The sequence below is a fragment of the Vespa velutina genome, chromosome 2, assembly GCF_912470025.1.
Source record: "Vespa velutina chromosome 2, iVesVel2.1, whole genome shotgun sequence".
In the NCBI taxonomy this organism is placed as follows: Eukaryota; Metazoa; Arthropoda; class Insecta; order Hymenoptera; family Vespidae; genus Vespa; species Vespa velutina.
Window position 1 is genome coordinate 6,224,465 of NC_062189.1, and position 19,789 is coordinate 6,244,253.

Below are 19,789 nucleotides of genomic sequence, written 5' to 3' on the forward strand. Positions count from 1 at the left end.
AGAAAGTTGATGAAAGTGTTAACTAAAAGATAGAAAATATATAAGGTAGAGAGAACTTGTCTTCTACATTATGCATGCATACTATTTGATTTATGCATCAATCTTGATATTTGAAAAGGAATACTAGGTCCAAGTTTAACTAGAAGGAAAAAAATAAATAAATAGAATAAATGTTCCTATGCATACCTGAGTGGTCTCGTGAGCGTAATAACCCCACTAACCGGATGAACAGCAAACTGGTCGTTCTCTTGGGCGAAGCTGTAGTAAATCTCGCCATTCCTGCCAAGATCAGCGTCTTCGGCAGTTACCCTGAGTATACTCCGATGCAGAGGCGTATCCTCCGTGACGGTTGCCTCGTACTCGGTCGGATAGAACAACGGATTGAGATCGTTCGTGTCGAGAACCGTCACCACCACCGTCGTGTCCGCCTCGAGGACGATCGCTTTGTTCTTACCGTCCCGCTTGGTCGAGGTCGCACGTACCTCTAACACGTAACGATCCTTACGTTCGCGATTGAGCACGTCGACGTTACCGGTTCGAGTCCGAATCAATAGGAAACAGAAGTCACCGACAACGCGTTCTTCGGCCTTGAAAAACTTGTCGCGATCACCACTCGTTATACGAAAGCGTATTTCTACATGGCCACTTTCACGATTGTTCAATCTTATTCCCATCTTCTCTTCTGGCACGACATATGTTTTTCCTATCGAATTCTCAGGAATCGAAACGTTATAGAGAGATCGCGTAAACGCAAACTTGTACCTTGGCGAGGAACTCAATTCTGCTGTGAAAGGTGCCGATGCCGTCGTTGCGACGCTCGTAATAGTCGGCGGAATTGGAAACTGCGTCGTTGTCGACATCATTGCCGTTGTTGACGAAGACAGCATCGTTGTCATCGCTGTCGTAGTACCGATCGTCGAGAAGGATAACGTTTTCGGTGCTACGCCTTCAATGTTTGATGATGATATAGGGAAGAGAGTGCTCTGGATGGAAGCGTCGGAAGACGGCGTACCTGGCGTGGCTGCGAACAGCCACAGCCACAACCATGGCCAGGCGAGCAGCGCGCGCTCCTTCATCCTCCTCATCGTGTCGCTAGCTCATCGTCGATGGAATTCCTACGGCGACGTCTACGTCGAGCTTCCACGAAGAGAGAATTCCGATTCCTCGAGATACCACTTTCAGTCTTCCTTATATCATTTATTTTTTCGATACCTGAAACAAAGAACATCTTCTAGTTAAAATCTGTTCTTACAAATATTTTTCTTCAATTACAAGAAACAAAGAAGAATAAAGGGACTCGTATTTTATTTTTTCCTCTCCTTTTTGTAACAATAGTATCGAATAATTGACGAAACATGTGCACGGAAAAATAGATCGAGAATTAGCAATTAAAATCTGGATTATCTTCGATAATAGCTATCGACTTCTATTTGAATGATCATGACGACGATTTTAAAGTATGAATGAAAATGTTACGCGTACGTTCAGTGTAGGAATCATAGAGATATATTACCTTTGAATTAGATATCACGAAAATTAAAATGTACTTTCTTTTTAAATACCTATCGATCTTTTTAATGTGATTCCACCTTACAATAAATTATTCAGTTGCGTGATCTGTCGTTCGAATCTGCCCTGTCTTAAAAAATAAAGAAAACGTAAAGAATCTTTTTCCAGATAAATTCATCCGCTAATTTTGATACATAACGCGACTTGATGTGTAACATTAGCAATTAATCATGGTGATAATCGAGGTCAATCTTGAATTTTATGGAATTAAAAGATATGTGTATAACACGCTACCAGATTCATTAAAAAACGAAAAGAAGCAGATATAGAGAAAGACGATAAAATGGGTCCATTGTTCGGTTAGAACGATAGATACTAATTCCAGGATTTCGTTTTACGGATTGACGAACGCGTTCAGACAGAGTGACAGAACTGATCGGCGCTTGTGCTTGTATATATGTACGTATGTTCGTCGCTTAACTGTGATTTCTCACGAATCTGATCGGCCCTGCCATTCGGTCCAAGCGTGACGGTTTCTCTGTCACAGAACTTCGATAACGTAGGCCGCGTCACGAAACACGAATCGGACAGCGATTTTGCGATTCTGCCTATCTTTTGATCCCGCCGAATCACCCTCACTTTCTCTCTTTTTCTCTCTTTCTCTCGTTCGCGTTTTAATCCTCTTCATTCTGTCTCTTTCACAGATGTTCTCACGCTCTGCTTCCAACGAATCAACGAATTGTCCCATTTGATACTTTATTTTCGAGAAATCTAAATTCAATCCTTCTTTCGACAAATATACTTCTTCAATTATTATTGAAAGAATTTCTTTGATTTTTGACGGAACTATGAACTTTTCGAAATTTTAACATAAACTTTTCCATTATCAAAGCGTTAAATGCATATTCACAAATATTTGATGTCAACGACTTTCGTGCGATAGAAATTACTTCGTCACGGCAAAAACAAAGGACAAGGAATTTCATAATTTCACGGAGAAAGCGAGAAGGCGCCGGTAGCTTTACAAAAGTACGAGCTTCCTAACGATAAGACTTCCTCGATTTCCCTTTTCACTTTGCCAAGGGAGACGTAAACCTTTCCAATTACACGCTCGTCGTGATTCAAAAGCAACGTAATAAAAAGCATTTAAACGGCGATGCATTTTCCTTGCATCCTGATATTTCCGCTGCCGCCATAATTTCATCTGTAATAACGTGCTCGATAAACGAGACACAGGTACGACCAGGTAAAACGAAGACGAAGAATTCCAAGCGCCAGCTTGGCGCCTTCCATGTTCATGCTTAATAAAGTTTGATGATCGAAGAATAGAAATTATTTAGAACTAGTATATATCCCCGTTAAGCATGACGAATTAAAAAAATACATTTTTGTACTTTTTTCTTTCTTTTTTTTTTTTTTTTGTTTAGAAGTAATATATCAAGTATTCGAATTATTGTATTTCAGATCATATGTGACGTTCTACGATTCGACATGTAAAATAAACATTTTTCCGCTAGCTGAATTCTATTGTCAATTGTTTCGGAAAGAACACGGAACACGGAACACGGAACAGGGAACACAGATCATAAATCATAAATCACAAATCACAAATCACAGATCACTCAATCAATGCATTTCTAGTGTAACCAATTTTATAATTTCCTACTCTCTCTCTCTCTCTCACTTCGTACTTTACGTGGGTCGTATACTGACCTTTTCTCTTTCTTTCTCTCTCCTCTCTCTCTCTCTCTCTCTCTCTCTCTTTCTCTCTCTCTCTCGTTTAAAGCCTTGTAATTTGTTTTATAGCTACTGTTTCCGCAAGTTAAATAATCAAACTTTCCGTTGGATCATAAAGAGGAATTATACAAAAGTTCATTTGGATTCGACAAAAATAGTCAAATTTTTGAGAAATTTGCAAAAACACAAATTGAGAATTTTATATTAATAATGTTATAAGGACATTGAGTTATTAATTTCTGACATATATATATATATATATATATATATATATATATACACAAAAGTTAGTATTTAAATTTCTTTGATTTTGAACTCGTTCCGTATGACGTTATATTTATCAAAATAAAAGGAAATCAAAGGGAAAATAATCATAAAAAGATTTCATAAAAGAATTTGGATAAAGCGAAAACTTTTGTAAATTTCTCGAGATAGAGACTACTGTTAGAAGGGGAAAAAGCATTTCATCTTTGAATGTTTCACGTTGTGAAGGCTGGCAGAAAGTGGAAAATGTATAAGACATAACAAGAAAAGAGAAGAGAGAAACGTTGAAAGAAACTAAGGAACGTAGAGTAGAGAGAAATCTTTGAAGGTTCGGCAATAATGTCGTAGGAAAATCAACGAGAACGGTTTTCTCTATCGCTCTTTCGTGCCGATGAGTTCGGAAAAGCTTTGAGCATTTTCCATGAGCAAAACGAAGAATAAAGAAGAAAGAGAGGTAGAACGAAGAGAAAAGAAGAGAAGAGAAGAGGGTTGGAGGGATAGAGGGTGGATGGGAGAGTAGCGGAAGCCCCGAAGGTAAGCTCGACAGTACCGGAGGTCGCAACAATGCACGGCGGAGGAACTCTTTTTGCCGGTTAAATTGAGTGTGAATTGCGACGCCGCGTAGGTAGAAAAGCGGAGGAGGGTTACAGAGGGTAGGTAGGAGGATAGTAGAACGCCAAGAGAACGACGGAGAAAGGAATAAAGACAAGGAACAAGCGGCCAATAGGTATGTATATATATGTATATACCTCGAATACTATTCTATATTCGTGAAACGTTTCATTTTCGGATAGTAATCTAGAGAAAAAGAAGGAAAATGAAAACGAAATAAAAAAGAGAAAAATTACGAAATGGTTCTACGTAATCTTCCTCTAGCACCGTTCGATTCGTACTATTTAAACGATTATGTGCTTAGAAATATTCTTTTTATTTTTCCTCAAACCATCAATAGATGAAAAAGTAAAATAGAAAGAGATTGAAGGAGTGAGGAGAGAATAGAAAAAAAAAAAATATTTTAATTTTTCATTCCGACCACGGTTACCGTTATATTTTCGTTCGCTTCGACCGCATTTTGCGATTATATGGTCGAACGGGCAACCACGAAATTCTGTAGCTTATTGTACTATATATCTCGTTCGAACGATGTTGAAACAATATCAGAATTTCGAGTGAGGTGTATAACGGAGGAAATCCGCCAACACATCCGCGAAGGGATTATATGATAGACGCGAAAATTTTTTGCGAGTTTGCACGACGGCAAAAAAAAAATCGTTTCAGTAAAATTTTACATACAAAAACGACGTAGATTTCGATTATTTTTCAATGGTGAATGGAATATGTCGATACTTTAAAACTGTTTTTTAACGTGTAATTATTTCCTATATCATATATCTATATTTTAATTGCAATTGCATTTAAGTTGAAAACAATCATAAACGTTCTCCATATAACGACATTTATCAAGAGAAATATTTAATGGAGCCATCATTAAATAACTTTGGTAAAGAGCCCTGTAACGATACGAGTGTTCAACCGCAAGCCGACTTTGACCTCCCCAGAACTAGACGGTACTGTCACCACAGACGAAACCACCGACGCTTATCACCGTCGTGACAGTTATGCGGAAATGCTTCTCCTGGAAATTAGATCGTGAAAACGTCGTTTCGTGGGGGATGGAACGAAGGTAAAACCAGAACTAGAGATAGAGCTCTAAAGTTAGAGTTAGAAATAGATAGAGAGAAATTTTCTCTCTAGCAAATGAGACATCCCAAGACCGCAATTATTTCGCCCTTACCTTCTATACTAACTGGTGGTTATTATACCGTCGACCATAAATTCATTCATCGACTAATTCGTTATTTTATTAGTTACTAAACGTTCTATATAATTTACAGATTTTTCCTTGTAAAATGAAACAAAACGTTTCTAGCGAACCATGTTCTCTAGAAATAAGAAAAATCTATATAGAATGTAAAGACTGATTAAAGATAAGAATACGTTTCATAGTGAATGCGGAAGAATATCGAACGCGGAAACGCATCGCAGGTCGCCTTTCTTTTTCCCCTTTTGCTATCCCGTTATTATCTGTAACCTTCTGGAAGAGAACACTCGAGGAGGACACGAGAGGTCCTTTATCAAAGCTTACCACCCATATCTATTGTTGAGATCGAGCCATCGCAGCTTTTACGTTCGAGATATCGCTTTAAGGGCGATTCCACAAAGAAACATTAATATCTACTGGGTGTTTGTAAAAGAGGTGAGACTCATTCTCTCTCTCTCTCTCTCTCTCTCTCTCTCTCTCTCTCTCTCTCACTCCCTCTTTCTATTACTTATCTTGACAATTTTACGAAAGGTATCGTAAAGTTTGCGTGGGACGATCGTCTATTTCTCACGGCATTATCGGACCAATGGGCGAAACGTCCTGTCGTACTTTCTATCATTTACGTAAGACACCCAAGCGCTAGATGCTCCGACGCGATTTGAAGTTTTTCTTTATGTTAGATTTGAAACGAAGGCGCAATCCATGGAGCCACGCATTTACATTTTCAGTCGATAAACGAACATGAATCGTAAATGCATTGGTAAGAAAGTGAATGCGTGAATGGAAGTAACTTCGGCACTTCCCGATCGATTTCACGAAAATTTATACTTCATGTTACGTAGAATAAAAGCGTAATGTTTCCACATGTTACGCAGAATAAAACCGTAATGTGTGAATATATTTTTAAATGGATGATGCATCAAATGCATAAATCATTGTGACGATTGCTGTAACATATAGTACAAATGCCGTAACTCAATTTTATATTGATACAAGGAAAAAAAAAAAAAAAAAAAAAAAATAAATAAATAAAAGGAAGAAGGAAAATACTTAAAATATATTTTCTTGTTTTATTGCAATAACAAAGTTTAATCGTTCGTTATTACACGTGTTTCTTTTCTTAACGAACGAGTTCAATAAATTGAAGGAATAATTTTCTTATTTGTAATAGATCGAACTATAATTGCCAAGAGAAACTATCGAAAAAGAATTCCAAAAATATATGAGACTATTACGACGTTATAAAATATTTCGATTACGATTTTCAACCTTAATCGTTTACTGTCTTCGCTCTAATGGATAGCGTTTCGATCTTATCCTGGCGTATTTTTCCGAGCGACATTCCCTTCTTTTTTTTTTTACCATGTAATAACGAAGTTTATTGTTACGAAGAAACGATGAAAGAAAAAGAGAGAAAGAGAGAAAGAACGCTTAAAAAAAGAAAAGAAGAGAAAAGGAAAAGGAAGAAAGAACAAAAAAAAAATAAAAGAAAGATTGAGAACCGAGGGAAAGAAATGTAGAAAAAAATCTTTGAACTTCCACGTTCTACTCATCGCCTCATCGTTCTCATCGCCTCATCGTCCTCATCGCCTCATCGTCCTCGTCGTTGACGTCGTAGAAACACGAATTTCGTGATGTTAACGTTGCTCGCTTTCCGGAAATAACATCGTTCGAGCGTTGCTAGTTAGCCATATTCTAACGCGCAAAGTTTAACAATGTTGGACGTAATGCGCATAGAGGCTTTAAGGATAGAGAGGAAAAGGGATGGTATGACAGGTTAGATTATTCGAAACAAAATTCTCAAAGCGTTTTAAGCGACGAGAAGTAACGTAAAATGACGCTTACTCGTCAGATTGTGTGAATCTATTTTCCAAGACACTTTATAGTGAACTCATTTTCGAAACTTATGCATTAACGCTTATTACCTTCATCCTCATATTGCATCGAGTCTCTTCTTGTAAAAGTAATTTATGAACCATTCAGATAATTATGTGATTATATTAATGTGAGAAGTCTGATGGAAAATTTACATTTCACATAATTAAAGCACTCAAATTATTTTCGTGAACGTATCGTGAGAAAATAGATATTATTTCTTTCTTTTTTCTTTTTTTTTTTTTTTATTTAATCGATCTCTCAAAAAGAAAATGGAATGTAAATTTTCATTTCGTATCGTAAATGATTCGTGAAAAGAAATAAAAGTGAAAAATAGTACAAAAGAATTACGGTGAATCCACGAAGAACGTTCCGTTTTCGTATTTACGGATATGGTTCGAGTGTGGCTCGAATTCAACGTTGTTTTTGATATTTACAACTAGGTCGAGATCTCTAGGCACGGCGATCGGGCGAGTAGAAAGCAAAGAAAGAGAGAAACGTGAAACGATAACCCGGTCCACGCGCGACCACCTTGCGCATTTCCGTATTTCCTTTAACACGAACGAGACCTATCTTGGCTCGTAAAGTTCGCGTATACGATACGCTCCGGAGAGCGTGACCTTTGAACCCGAGCACGAAAGTATCCTACCAAACAGCAAATACCGATCTCCTTTCACTTCTCGTTTTCATCGATCACGCCAATAAAAAAAGGAGACTTTTACGATTTTACTAATTATTTTATTTCACGTTATAAAAATTTGGTTTTCTCTTTTTCGTTGCAATTTAACGTGCATAAATTTTATTTTTAATTTAACTGTTATTTGAAAGAATGAGCATTGAAATTGAGCCGAGATATATCAATGTAAAAGATATCCATAGAAATGAAGCATCACCTTCAATGCTTAGCGTTTCCATAACCGCAGAAACGACCCGTACAGCTCGAGAGAAGAGAAACCCGCCCGCATTCGGACGTCATCCTTGACAAATGACTGCCAGCGATTAAATCAATCCAAGAGATATGCCTTTGACCACTGACGCATCGTGTCGCATGCTCGGCTATTTATGTGAGTCCACGTAATCGCTATCATAACTCGGTACCTCGAAATATCTCCGACACTTCATCGACTATCCTCTTTTTTCTCCCTCTTTCTCTATTTCTCTTTTTTTCTCCTATTCGTATTTTCTTTTATTTCATTGAATTTCAACGAAATTCTTAATCGTTAATCATTGAAAAATAATAAAAATCATTAGATATTTTATCCGAAACCTATAACAAAATCGAACAATTCTTTATTTTTATGCCTATTACAACTATCGAATATTCTATTAAAATATTTGAACAAAAAAAAAATATATATATATATATACAGATAATTTAGGAATTATATTCATGATTTTAACGAGATCCAATAAATTCGAAAAATTGAAGGTATTGTTACAAACGAATCTTGTTACTGGTATATATAAAAGATGATGAAGTGAAAAATGTTTCCTGACATACGATTTCAATCGAAACTACTTCCAAATGTCCTTTGTTGGATTTATTTGCTTTACAGAGAAAGCATTCATCGTGAAACTCTACGTAATATGATTCTATTCGGGTTCAAATAGATCTTCTTTCAAGATCAAACGAGAATATATCTTAGTGACCCACCGACAGTTTTATTCATTTTATGAATATACCTGAAAAAACATTCTCTTTAAAAAAATAAAGCTTTGATTCGAGAGGGTCAAAAGAGGATACTAGATTTACCATCTCGAACTAGTCCCTTTATTCTACGGAATGAATTCATGGAAACGGACGATAGATTTATTTTTTCCTGAGGTTTCTCGCGCACTACTAACAAATCCTCTAGCCACGATGGACGAAGCTGGAACACGCCCAGAGATTAGGTAAACTACGTACTTCAACGAAACACGCGATTCTAGATTAACATCGCGAAGCTAGAACGAGCACTGTGATAGATACTACAACGAGTGAAGATTTACCCGCAAGATTATCAGAGATTTTCTTTTCTTTTTGTCATTATACCTGGATAAAGGCTACTTTCTATTTTTATAAAATTGTTCTTCGAAGATCGTTTGAAAATAATTTTCTTTTTTTTTTTTTTTTCTTATTAAATCTCATTATTAATTTAATTATCAATAAATTATATTGATTAAAATTCAAATTATTCCATTTTTCAAATATCCATTAAAAAGTCCGACATAAGAAATTGTTACATTTATTTTATACGAGATATTTTACAGCTTAGAGTTTAATAAATCTTACGATAGAGAGTTGACGGATGTATAACGGGATTACGAAGTTTAGGAAGACCAGCATGAAGACGATTTAGAGGTGAACCTCGTCTTTCCACCCCAATGAATTCGTGTTAAGACGGCTCACGAAAGGCTTCCTGCGACACTTTCTATCCAGCACCTTCTATCAACTATAAATGCGTCTGGCTTTATATTCCATGTCCAACATTTTAACGTGCGTTAAATCGATGCTTCTATATACTCGTTCTTAATCTATTCCATCGATAGGTTTCATTATATAATATATATATATATATATATATTATATCTATATATATACATTATACATTATACATATATATATATATATATATGTTTCGTCGTTCTACGACATTAAATTTAGTTTTTCGATCACAGTAGCAATATTTCATAACGGTTGATATTTTCTTGATTTTTTTCGATGGTATAGCTATCGAGTGACAAGGTCGTAAATTGCAAACACTAACTTGAAATTTTATCGCAAGTAAATCCGGAAACATGGCCGACGATATTACATCGATAATATAACGATAACATCTAGTCACGTTCTCTTTTCTTCGCTGGACCATGAGATTTCTCGATTTTTAAAGAACATCTGTTATAGAAACGCACGTAAAAGGATTTCTGGTTTTAAAGTGCAATGGAATAGAGTAATTTCACAAAATTTCACCATAGACCGTTTAGAGAAAAATTCAAGAGCTCCACTTATATCTCAATTTATGGGTTTCATATTTTGAAAAAGTAGTACATCGTTAGCATCTCAATCGCGTTTATAAAGTCGTGCAACAGCATGTACTCTCGCTACCACTTAGCTTTCCACTTTTGAATATTCATCTTTGCAACGTGCCAATATGGAGCACTGCTCGATAGAAAAGTATTATCCTTCTTTTTCATGACGAAAAATAAAGAAAAATGGAAGAACAAGTTACGAAGCGCCAAGGTAGAATTTTCATTGAACTTTATTATATATAGTTCGAAAAACTATATTAAAATATCGTTTGACGCGTGAACAATCTTTATCTTATTATTTTTTCTTTTCATTAATGTAAGTTTCCATTTGATCGTTCTTCCTGATTGCTTTAAAAAGCCATAAAAGACGTAAAGGAGCGTACAAGTAGGGTAACTGGAAGAACGTGACTCGCGCGCGCGCGCCTATTTTGGTCGCGCCGTATCGAGAAACGGTGATCTAAAACGACAGTACCATCACCGACAAGTTTCTTCGCATATTTGGTATTTCCTCTCTCAAGTATTTTATGTACGCGAATCTGTCTCATTAAGCGCACTCACGAGACGATTATATAATAGGCCATCGCAACACAAATCGAGACCACCATCATGATCAAAATTCATTCGCAACATTTTGCGCCAAACAGAAGGTTAAATATATACATATATAAGATCACCTTATATATACATAATATAATACATACTTATATATATATATATATATATATATGTATGTATATATAAGGTGATCAAAGAACCTTTCTATTCGTGAATATCGTATGCACATAGTTATCTATTTCACAAAAGTTGTTTTTTAAATAAACAATGCATCAATACAAATAAATATAGCTGATATTATACATTATATATTATATTATATTACATATATGTTATCTGATGATAAAGTTAAATAAAATTGAAATCTATTTATTGATCCGTATATTTACTTGTGTTGGTAAACACAAATAAAGTCATTTAAAATATCTTTGCGTTCACGAAAATAAAATAATAACAGATCCCTCGAGAAAGGTATGCGGGAAAAAGGTGAAATTTACCGAGATCCCAAATGGGAAGCTTTAATTATTTCTACGTGCACGCACGCGCTCGTCGACGCGACTTCGTCGACCAGATATATTTCGGTTTCCGGAACGAGCTTTCGGTAGCGAAACTATTCTCGGTATATTCAATTCGAGAGGTTCGCTCTCTTCCGTAGAACGATACGAGACCGCGTAGTAATTTGCACGTAAATGGATGCGTATTTCGTCCCTCGAAGCCGCAGAAGAGGCGTGTCATTTCGCTCGAATGCATGACGTCAATATAGAAAAAATAAATAAATAGATAGATAGATAGACAGATAGATACATATATAAGTTTGTTTTATACATTCGATTATTTTGAGTGAGCCAACAGTAAAAAGTTTAATTTACAATGTATATTATACATGAAAGAGAAAGATCACAAGTACCAGCAAAGTAATGTGTGTGTGTAAGTGAGAGCTTCAACATATTTACGTATCATTTGGGAAAAGATAATCTTTAAAGTTTCTCGAACTTAATCTAAATTCTTAATTTACCCTCTTATGGTTAGAACCAATCCTAAAATCCTTTCTCGTAAAAGGAATATGATCGTTTACATTTGGCTCCTCATTTCTCTTTGATATCAATGATCATTCACATTCAAAATATTTCATAAACGATGTTTTTAATTATTTCAATTCAATTCATCTGATATGTACATATGTATTATTTGATGTGATAATAATAAATTTCATTAAGAGAAATGAAAACGAACGAATGACGTATTTTAATTAGCGCTGACTTGTTATGAAGACTTTCGAATAAAATTTAAAAGCAAAATAAAATTTTTACCTTACTAATCCGTCATCCATTCATAAAAGGTTTTAACAAATATATACACATTGTTTATTTAAAATATTTTTTTCAGAGAAAAGGAAAGATGAAACCAGTTTGCTTTCGAAAACTCAATAGATAGAATTTCAATTTTTTTTTCCTTTCTTTTCCTCTTTTTTTTCTTTTTTTTTTTTTTTTTTTTTTTTTTTTTTTTTTTCTTTTTTTAGGAAGAGAAACACAGCAAAATTTTGCTCTCTCTCTCGAAAATAGAGTTGTGAGTAGAGGGGAAGATGAATATGTGCTCGACAAACCCCATCGAGACAAATACAGGTGCGTGCATGCTTGTTAACGAAACACCGGGATAAGCATCTACTTCAAGATACAATGAAACCTTCTCTTTCAAATAAGCATACCCTTATTTCTTTGTACATACATACATACATACATACATACATACGTCCACTATCTTTTGTAAACGAGCTTCTCGTCTTTCCGATTGAACGTAAAATTCTATCGTTAATAATATGGGGACAACTGTCTACTTATTCTTAATAACTGTCGTTTATTCTCAAGTCATACCGAGCAGTATTTAGAATAGTTTATCGTTTAATGCCTCGAGTGCTTTCTTAGAATTTTAAATGATTCCCCAGCACGTCGAACATTTTCCCATTGAAAGTATCACGAATGATGTTTGATATTCTAACGTATTCGTGACTTAAACGATGAACCGTGACAAGCTACGGTATATTTCTCAAGAATATAATAGATACTATAAAAATAAACCAATGTCCATACTAAATATTATTGAATATGTAAGAAAGCAAAATTTCTTTGTTGAAATTTTATCCAATCTAAAATACGAGATTATTCAGAAATACGAGTTTTACATTCTCGAATTGGCTCCTAAAAATCTAAATCAAAATTCGCGTTCGAAAAGCCAACAGTTTCGGCGATTTCCCAAATGAATTGTTTCGATTGGACCATCGATCCAGTTTCATTATTCTCGAAAGCTCACAAACTGAATCCTACTCGTATTGTTCGCTCCAGAGTAGGTATTAGTCGATTCGTTCCGTTCTACGGAAATAACATTCCTCTTCCCCTCCCCCCCCCTTTCTCTCTCTCTTCGTTCTTTCACCAAGCATCGACTTTCCTAGCTATTTATTATTACCATGTTATTTATCGTCACCGTTTTCCTTCCAATAAAAGGCCCCAGCATTGTGCCCCGGAGTGACGTGCTACGGCTAAGTTATTTATAATGATTGCCATCTTGCGATCGTGTGAGAGCGTATACTCTGTGCACTCGCGTTTCTCTCTCTCTCTCTCGCACACACGTACGCACATGTACACGCACATGAACACACCCACAGACACACTTTACTTCGATGCCAAGCAAACAGGCACCTGTTGGTTCTTTACGAAGTGAAATATAAATTTGATGGCGATAGCGAGGAGCTCGAATATGTGTAGGCTTCTTCGGCGATCATACGAGAAAGTTAAAGTCTGCGCTAAGAAGATGATAGGAAAGCGAGAAAAGTGAGAAAAGAAAGAGAGATAGACGTAGAATAGAAGAGGAATGGAATATTACATTCCTGTGGTTTGGAATTAAACTTATTTTCCACGAAAACTCACCCATTATTCTTCGATTCCGATCTTCGAAACGAAAGTAAAATTTGGTGCAGGGAATGTAGTCGTCGAATGCCGACAAAGGAAACCAAATACATTATATTATACGTATATGTATTGGAGAATATATCTCGTGAAGCATGGATCAATGATATCTCTTCTCTCTTCTTTTCGTTCCTTCTTTTACCCATTCCTCTATAACTTCCAATAATCTCGCATGTACACCCACATGTTCACAAAAATAGGAACACATATCTGTTATTCGATCAATGCACCCCATCGGTTTGGTAAGCTTTCAAACCAAAAGGATTTAATCGGATTTTGTTCTATCGATTAAATACAAATATAGAAATTACAACGAGTTGACAAATATAATGTGGATTTGTTAAATGGCCTACAGTTTCGGAAAATTTTATCCATTAGATATTTTTACGATTATTTTGTTTTACCCGGTATACGATCGCAAGTGATATATATATATATATATATATATATATATATATATATATATATATTTTTGTTTTGCGCATAACGCATTATTTTATTATTGGTTTGATTATTTTGAGTATTTAATTTGACGGCCGAATTATTTTTTCTTTTTTTCCTTTCGACATATTTATCTATTAGACAATAAAAGTGCGTAATATACAATTTTTGTTTCGTATATTCTTTCGCGTGTTATGATCGCGTATCGTTAAATTCTGGAAAAATTAAAAATATGAGATTTGTTTCATTAATCTGATGAAATAACGGAGATAAATGTTCAGGAACAAAGATGAGAAAAGGAAAAAAATTCATGATCCAAAAATCAAAAATTCTTATTAGAGATAGGAATAAAAGAATAGATGAACAACAAGAAGCAAAGAATTCATGATTGAAAAATTATTACATCATTAATAGGATAGCTAGTTATTCGTATTCCAATGAATCGTAATTATAATATTATTCCATAATTAACATAATAATTTGTAATTATCTTCCTTTTGACAGGCTACAGGATAATTATCCATTAATATAGAATTACATTATAAAATCTATTATAGAATTACATTATAAGATCGAATTCTATTTGATTGCTTAATTCGTTTAATGTTTCATTCATGTTTACCATAATTATAAATATTTTCACAAAGTTCACGTATGTGTTTATATATATTATATATATTTATATAACTTTCTATTTTTACAAATGATTCAAACCATTTTTCTAAAAAAATCAAACGGAAAAAGCTTTGGCAATACCAGCCAAGTGAAAACAAATGATATTTTTGGTCGATGATTATTAATTCTCGATAAAGCGAATTTAATCGACAATTTTTAAGTGTTCACATCGATGGATGCCCATTGCTTTCAATTTCTCTCCCATTTCCATTTTTTCCCAATTGTGACGAGAATCCAATAATAACAAGAATTATGATCGTGGAAAGTTGCATTTTATGTGCTTATCTCCGTCAAAATGACGAATGTTTTGTTATTTCCCTTTCTGCCATTGATTCATCTAAATTCATTCCATTTAAGACCAATGAAATTGAACAATTCGTCGATCGAAAGTAAATAAAATATATATATATATATATATATATTTTTTTTTTCTTTCTTTTTTTCGTAGAAACACTATACGCAGAGTTAAGAGCTTAAACAAACAAACAATTGCTCTTCTCTGCGTTTTTTATCTACTTCGTTCGACATCTATCTATTTCACAATTTATCATTATTTCTCGACACACAACTCACGAAGTAATCCGACAAGATCTTGTCATCGAGATAGGAAGTCAAGATCTTGTTATCTTACCATGTGTCAAGTATCATCTGTCGTGCGAAAAACACGGGGTTGCTCCGTTGAAAGATACCATTTCAATGTTGAATCGTTCGTTTTGAGGTGATCCCGAACGATATGAGTAGAATATTAGAATTCATTCTTCGTGGCCTTTTCATATAAGTCTGTCTTTCCTCGTGGTCTCGCTCACACCCAACTGATGAAAGAAAGAGAGACGGTAAGCGGAAAAGAGAAGTCGAGAGTACACGTTGCATTTTATCGCGATGGCCTCGATAGTTCTCTTTGCACTGTTACGAAGTATATAAGCGGCAGCTTGTTATGTTAATCGCTTCTTTATCGACCGTCTTCTTTCGAACCGTTCACCGAGTGTCGAAAGTATCCGTGTTACAGATGGACTCCTCGTAAGTCTTGTTCCTCGTGTTGGAGAATCAAAAGAAGAAGAGAGCAGGTAGACCTGGGTGAGAATATTTATTACATATTCTCAGATACAGATCCTTTGAAAGGCTATGCGAGAAGGTTCGCGCAACACAAGAGCGAAAGACAAACATAAAAGAGAGATATATCGGGGGAAGCTATTGTGATACGATTTTCTGCGATAAAGCATGCTAATATATATCGTGCACATAGAAAAGAGTGTTTGAAGAATTCTTGTAATAAATTCAATAAGATAAAATAAATATCTTATTTTAGAATATATAAGATCGAAGCGTAGAAAGAATTTTGACCTATATTAAATAATTTCTACTATAGATAAATATTTTATCATTTATATTTTCTTTAATAAATCTATTTCAACCTAAATACAAAAATAATTGGAAACATTCGAAGCTTTTTATAAAATTACTTCACGAATTAAATGATTAAAAGAAGATAAAAAAAAAATCATTCATTTTTCATAGAATCTGAAAACGATAATTCGAAGAATTCGTTTAACTTCACGTAAGAAAACCACGAAACCGACACGATCGCCGTATGTTTTACGACGAAATCCCACGCCACATTTGAATTTTGATGGCCCACAACCAGCTTCGTGGAAGATCGATATCCTACCTCGAACTAACCAACTCTCTCTCTCTCTCTCTCTCTCTCTCTCTCTCTCTCTCTCTCTCTCTCTCTCTCTCTCTCTCTCTCTCTCTCTCCTTCTCTCTTCCCGTTCGTCCAACAGAAGGCCCCATTCTGGTGGTTTAGCATAAATTTTGGTAAGACAAGCCGTGCGGACGTGATCGCGGAGAAATTCGTAAGGGATCGAGCAAAACTATTGGATGATCCTTTGCTCACTGAAAGATGCGACTTCGGAGAGCGAACATCAGGAGAACGGCAGCAGTCTTCTTCGGCTCGTCGAGCATCGAACGAGTTGTTTTCGGGATACGATAAGACGTATAGTATACGTGTAGCACATGGATGACGGCAGCTGTCTCGTGCCTTGAATATTTACCAGTTTAAATTCCGTGCACAATGCACGAATTGCACTCAATGGTTAGGGCCTGTAACCCCAAAGAGCTGCCTTTAGGGGGGTCCATATTTAATCAACATTCGTTTACCCTCCTTTTCTCTCTCTCTCTCTCTCTCTCTCTCTCTCTCTCTCTCTCTTTCTCTGTCTTTTTCTCTCTTTTTCTTTTTCGCGAGTAGTCCATTTTACTTTCAACCTCTTCTTTTAGACCCTTCCCTAACTTCAATGCGTGCCAGAAGTTTGGTCAAACAATAGTGTCTAGTGACAAAACGATAGCTTTACTAAGGACGACGGTATTAAATATGGTTCAATATAGTGTTTTGCCTTGTTTGTTCGGAAACATTTCATCGTTCTATCGTTGTTTAAAAATTTTTATCTCAATTACGATAGAGAACATTGAGGAAATAAAAAAAAGAAAAAAGAAAAGAAAAAAAGAAAAAAAGAAAAAAAGAAATAGGTATTTAGTTAAACAGCGGAATAAAACGGGTATTTAGTTAAACATGCGCTGTTAGCTGCGAAATAGGAAACGACTTCTTTTTTGTTTACTTTTTATTTTCTTTTTTCAATGAAATTAACGATTAAATACGAAAAAATGTTGAAACTTTCAGACAGAATTCATTAACCAGAAACAAGCATTGGAATGAACTGGAAGGTCGTGATATTAGAGGCCGAAGCTCAATTAAAGAAGAGGAAGAGTTCCAGCTTTACTGCGAGTATTTCGTTCCGTCGGAAAAGAGGAGAAAAGAAAAGATAAAACCAATTCTTTCACGGAAATGAGATTGGAGAAAAGAAAGGGGAAAAAAAAAATGCACGTCGGGTCGGCAATTGAGAATATTTATTCGATTATTCGTCGAATATGCGTTTTCACTTTGGTATCTATTGAAATCGTTATTAAATTCATCGCTAATTCGCCGCCAAGACAATAAGAAGCGAGGAAGGAAGAAGATGAAGTAAGGAAGTAATAAAAAAGGAAAAAAAAAAGAAAAGAAAAGAGAAGATTCTCTCTCGTTGGAAAGGCAAGGTGAAAGAAGGAGAAAAAGAAAAAGAAAAGAGAGAAATATTTCAGTGACTCGGAAGATTTTAGAGTGCGGCTTCCGAGACATTCAACGTATTCACGAGGAAGTAGTTCTGAATCACCTGAATGAATTACAATACGATAGTTAGTATAATTACCGCGAGCTTCGAGGGTTTATGGATATCCGCTTAATGGCCCGCAAGAAAGTTCCCTTCGTCAATTTTTATGAATCTCTTAACGATCATTCGGAAAGAGAATCAAATCAGGATTTAAGAAACTTTGAAAAGGTTACGACAATCGAGTTTGCGAAATCTTATTCCTTTTCTTTTCTTTTCTTTCTTTTTTTTTTTTTTTTTGCTTTCTATAATACTTATATCCAATTAAAAATCGAGAAACGATCAGCCCTTACTTATCATACATTTCCTTATAAATAAATTAGAAATATTACGTTCTCATCTCATTAATGAAGCTATTAAAATTTGACTTAATCGGAATTACTACGGAAAAGATCACAGTAGAAAAAGTTAAATTATTGAAAGGTAGAGTTTAGGCTTTCTACAAAATGTTTCCTATACCTGGATCTTCATCCCGCGTATCCTTTTCACTGAAAGAAATTTTCATTTTAAGAACCCATGAATCTCATTATTGTTCCCCCTAGCAGGAATCTTCCTCTTTCTTTTTCGTCTTTCAACATGGAAAAAAAGCTAAGAAGTTAGATCGGAAAGACGAACGTACAGCACGCAGTTCCATTTCCTTTTCATTCGATACAAAGGGAATAAAGTCTAAGGTGAAACGACAAATGTCTCCTTTCGAAAGTCATACATACATAGATACATTACGATATCGGCGATCTTGAAAGCGTTAAACCTAATATATTTAACTACCACACCGTATCTTAACAAGCGTCGATTCTCGGTCCACGGATCGTTACGTGTTCTACGATAGAATCGATCGAAAGTAGTTTAATTAGAAACGTTCTTAAAGATATCACGAGATAAATGGTAAAAGTGCAATTATTGCAGCAAAGCTAGTCAACCGTCGACTACTAGGATAGCCCGCCATAGTCGGATAACTGCCGCCTTTCGGAATTTTCTTAATTAAATCGTCGTTCCATCGTCGGCCATAAAAGTTAGACGACTGATAAGCGACACGATCAGCCTGTTATTATCATTAAAAAAAAAAAAAAAACAAAAAACAAAAAAAACAAAGAAGAGAAACATTCAATGAATTTCTATCACATCTAAGAAAAAGAGGAAGAACTGATGTAGTCCGAAATCGTTATAGCATCTAGATGAATGTAATTATCAATGTAAGATGTCCTAAAGCGAGATGTTTGTTATTTTAGAATGATTGCCAATCGTTAATCTTGATCTAAATTGTGAGAAATTTTGGTTACTTGTATTCGTTTATCAAGTTATTACGTTTGTTAGCCTAACAGATACAGGGCAAGCGTTCGTATTTGGACTGTGGAACGCAAAGAGGCATTACAATTCTCCCTCTCTCTCTCTCTCTCTCTCTCTCTCTCTCTTGGATATATCGGTAAAGATACTCGAGATGGTTTTGCGCAAACGAGCTAAAGGTTGTGGTCCTCTCGTAACTGTTAGCTTACTCCTCCGCATCGCGGTGTCTAGTGTGTCCACAAGGAACCGCGTGGGTTATCGCGTGTAGACTATGCTCGAGCAACCATATAAACGTATCCATTACTCGTCGTTTGCGTATAGTTCCGATAGAATACTCTTCGTAAATAGAAAGTATCCAAAGCAAGACGTTCCTATGAGAAATTTAATGTAAACGTAAGTAAGGTTGATGATTGAGATTCAATTGATAAATAACAAAAAAACAGTGGAGAAAGTTCGATTAT

The 19,789-nt window shown here is 35.3% G+C and overlaps 1 protein-coding gene across 11 annotated transcripts in view; it reads right to left on the reverse strand.

Moving 5' to 3' along the window:
• The window catches only part of LOC124946400 (fat-like cadherin-related tumor suppressor homolog), a 298,435-nt gene that overhangs the window by 179,293 nt on the left and 99,353 nt on the right, over positions 1-19,789 (reverse strand). For all 11 annotated transcript variants that reach the window (XM_047487030.1, XM_047487029.1, XM_047487028.1 and 8 more), the window contains one exon: positions 187-1,212. In XM_047487030.1, the coding sequence (XP_047342986.1) occupies positions 187-1,085 (899 nt within the window). In that variant the 5' untranslated portion in view covers positions 1,086-1,212. The remainder of the gene's footprint in view (positions 1-186; positions 1,213-19,789) is intronic.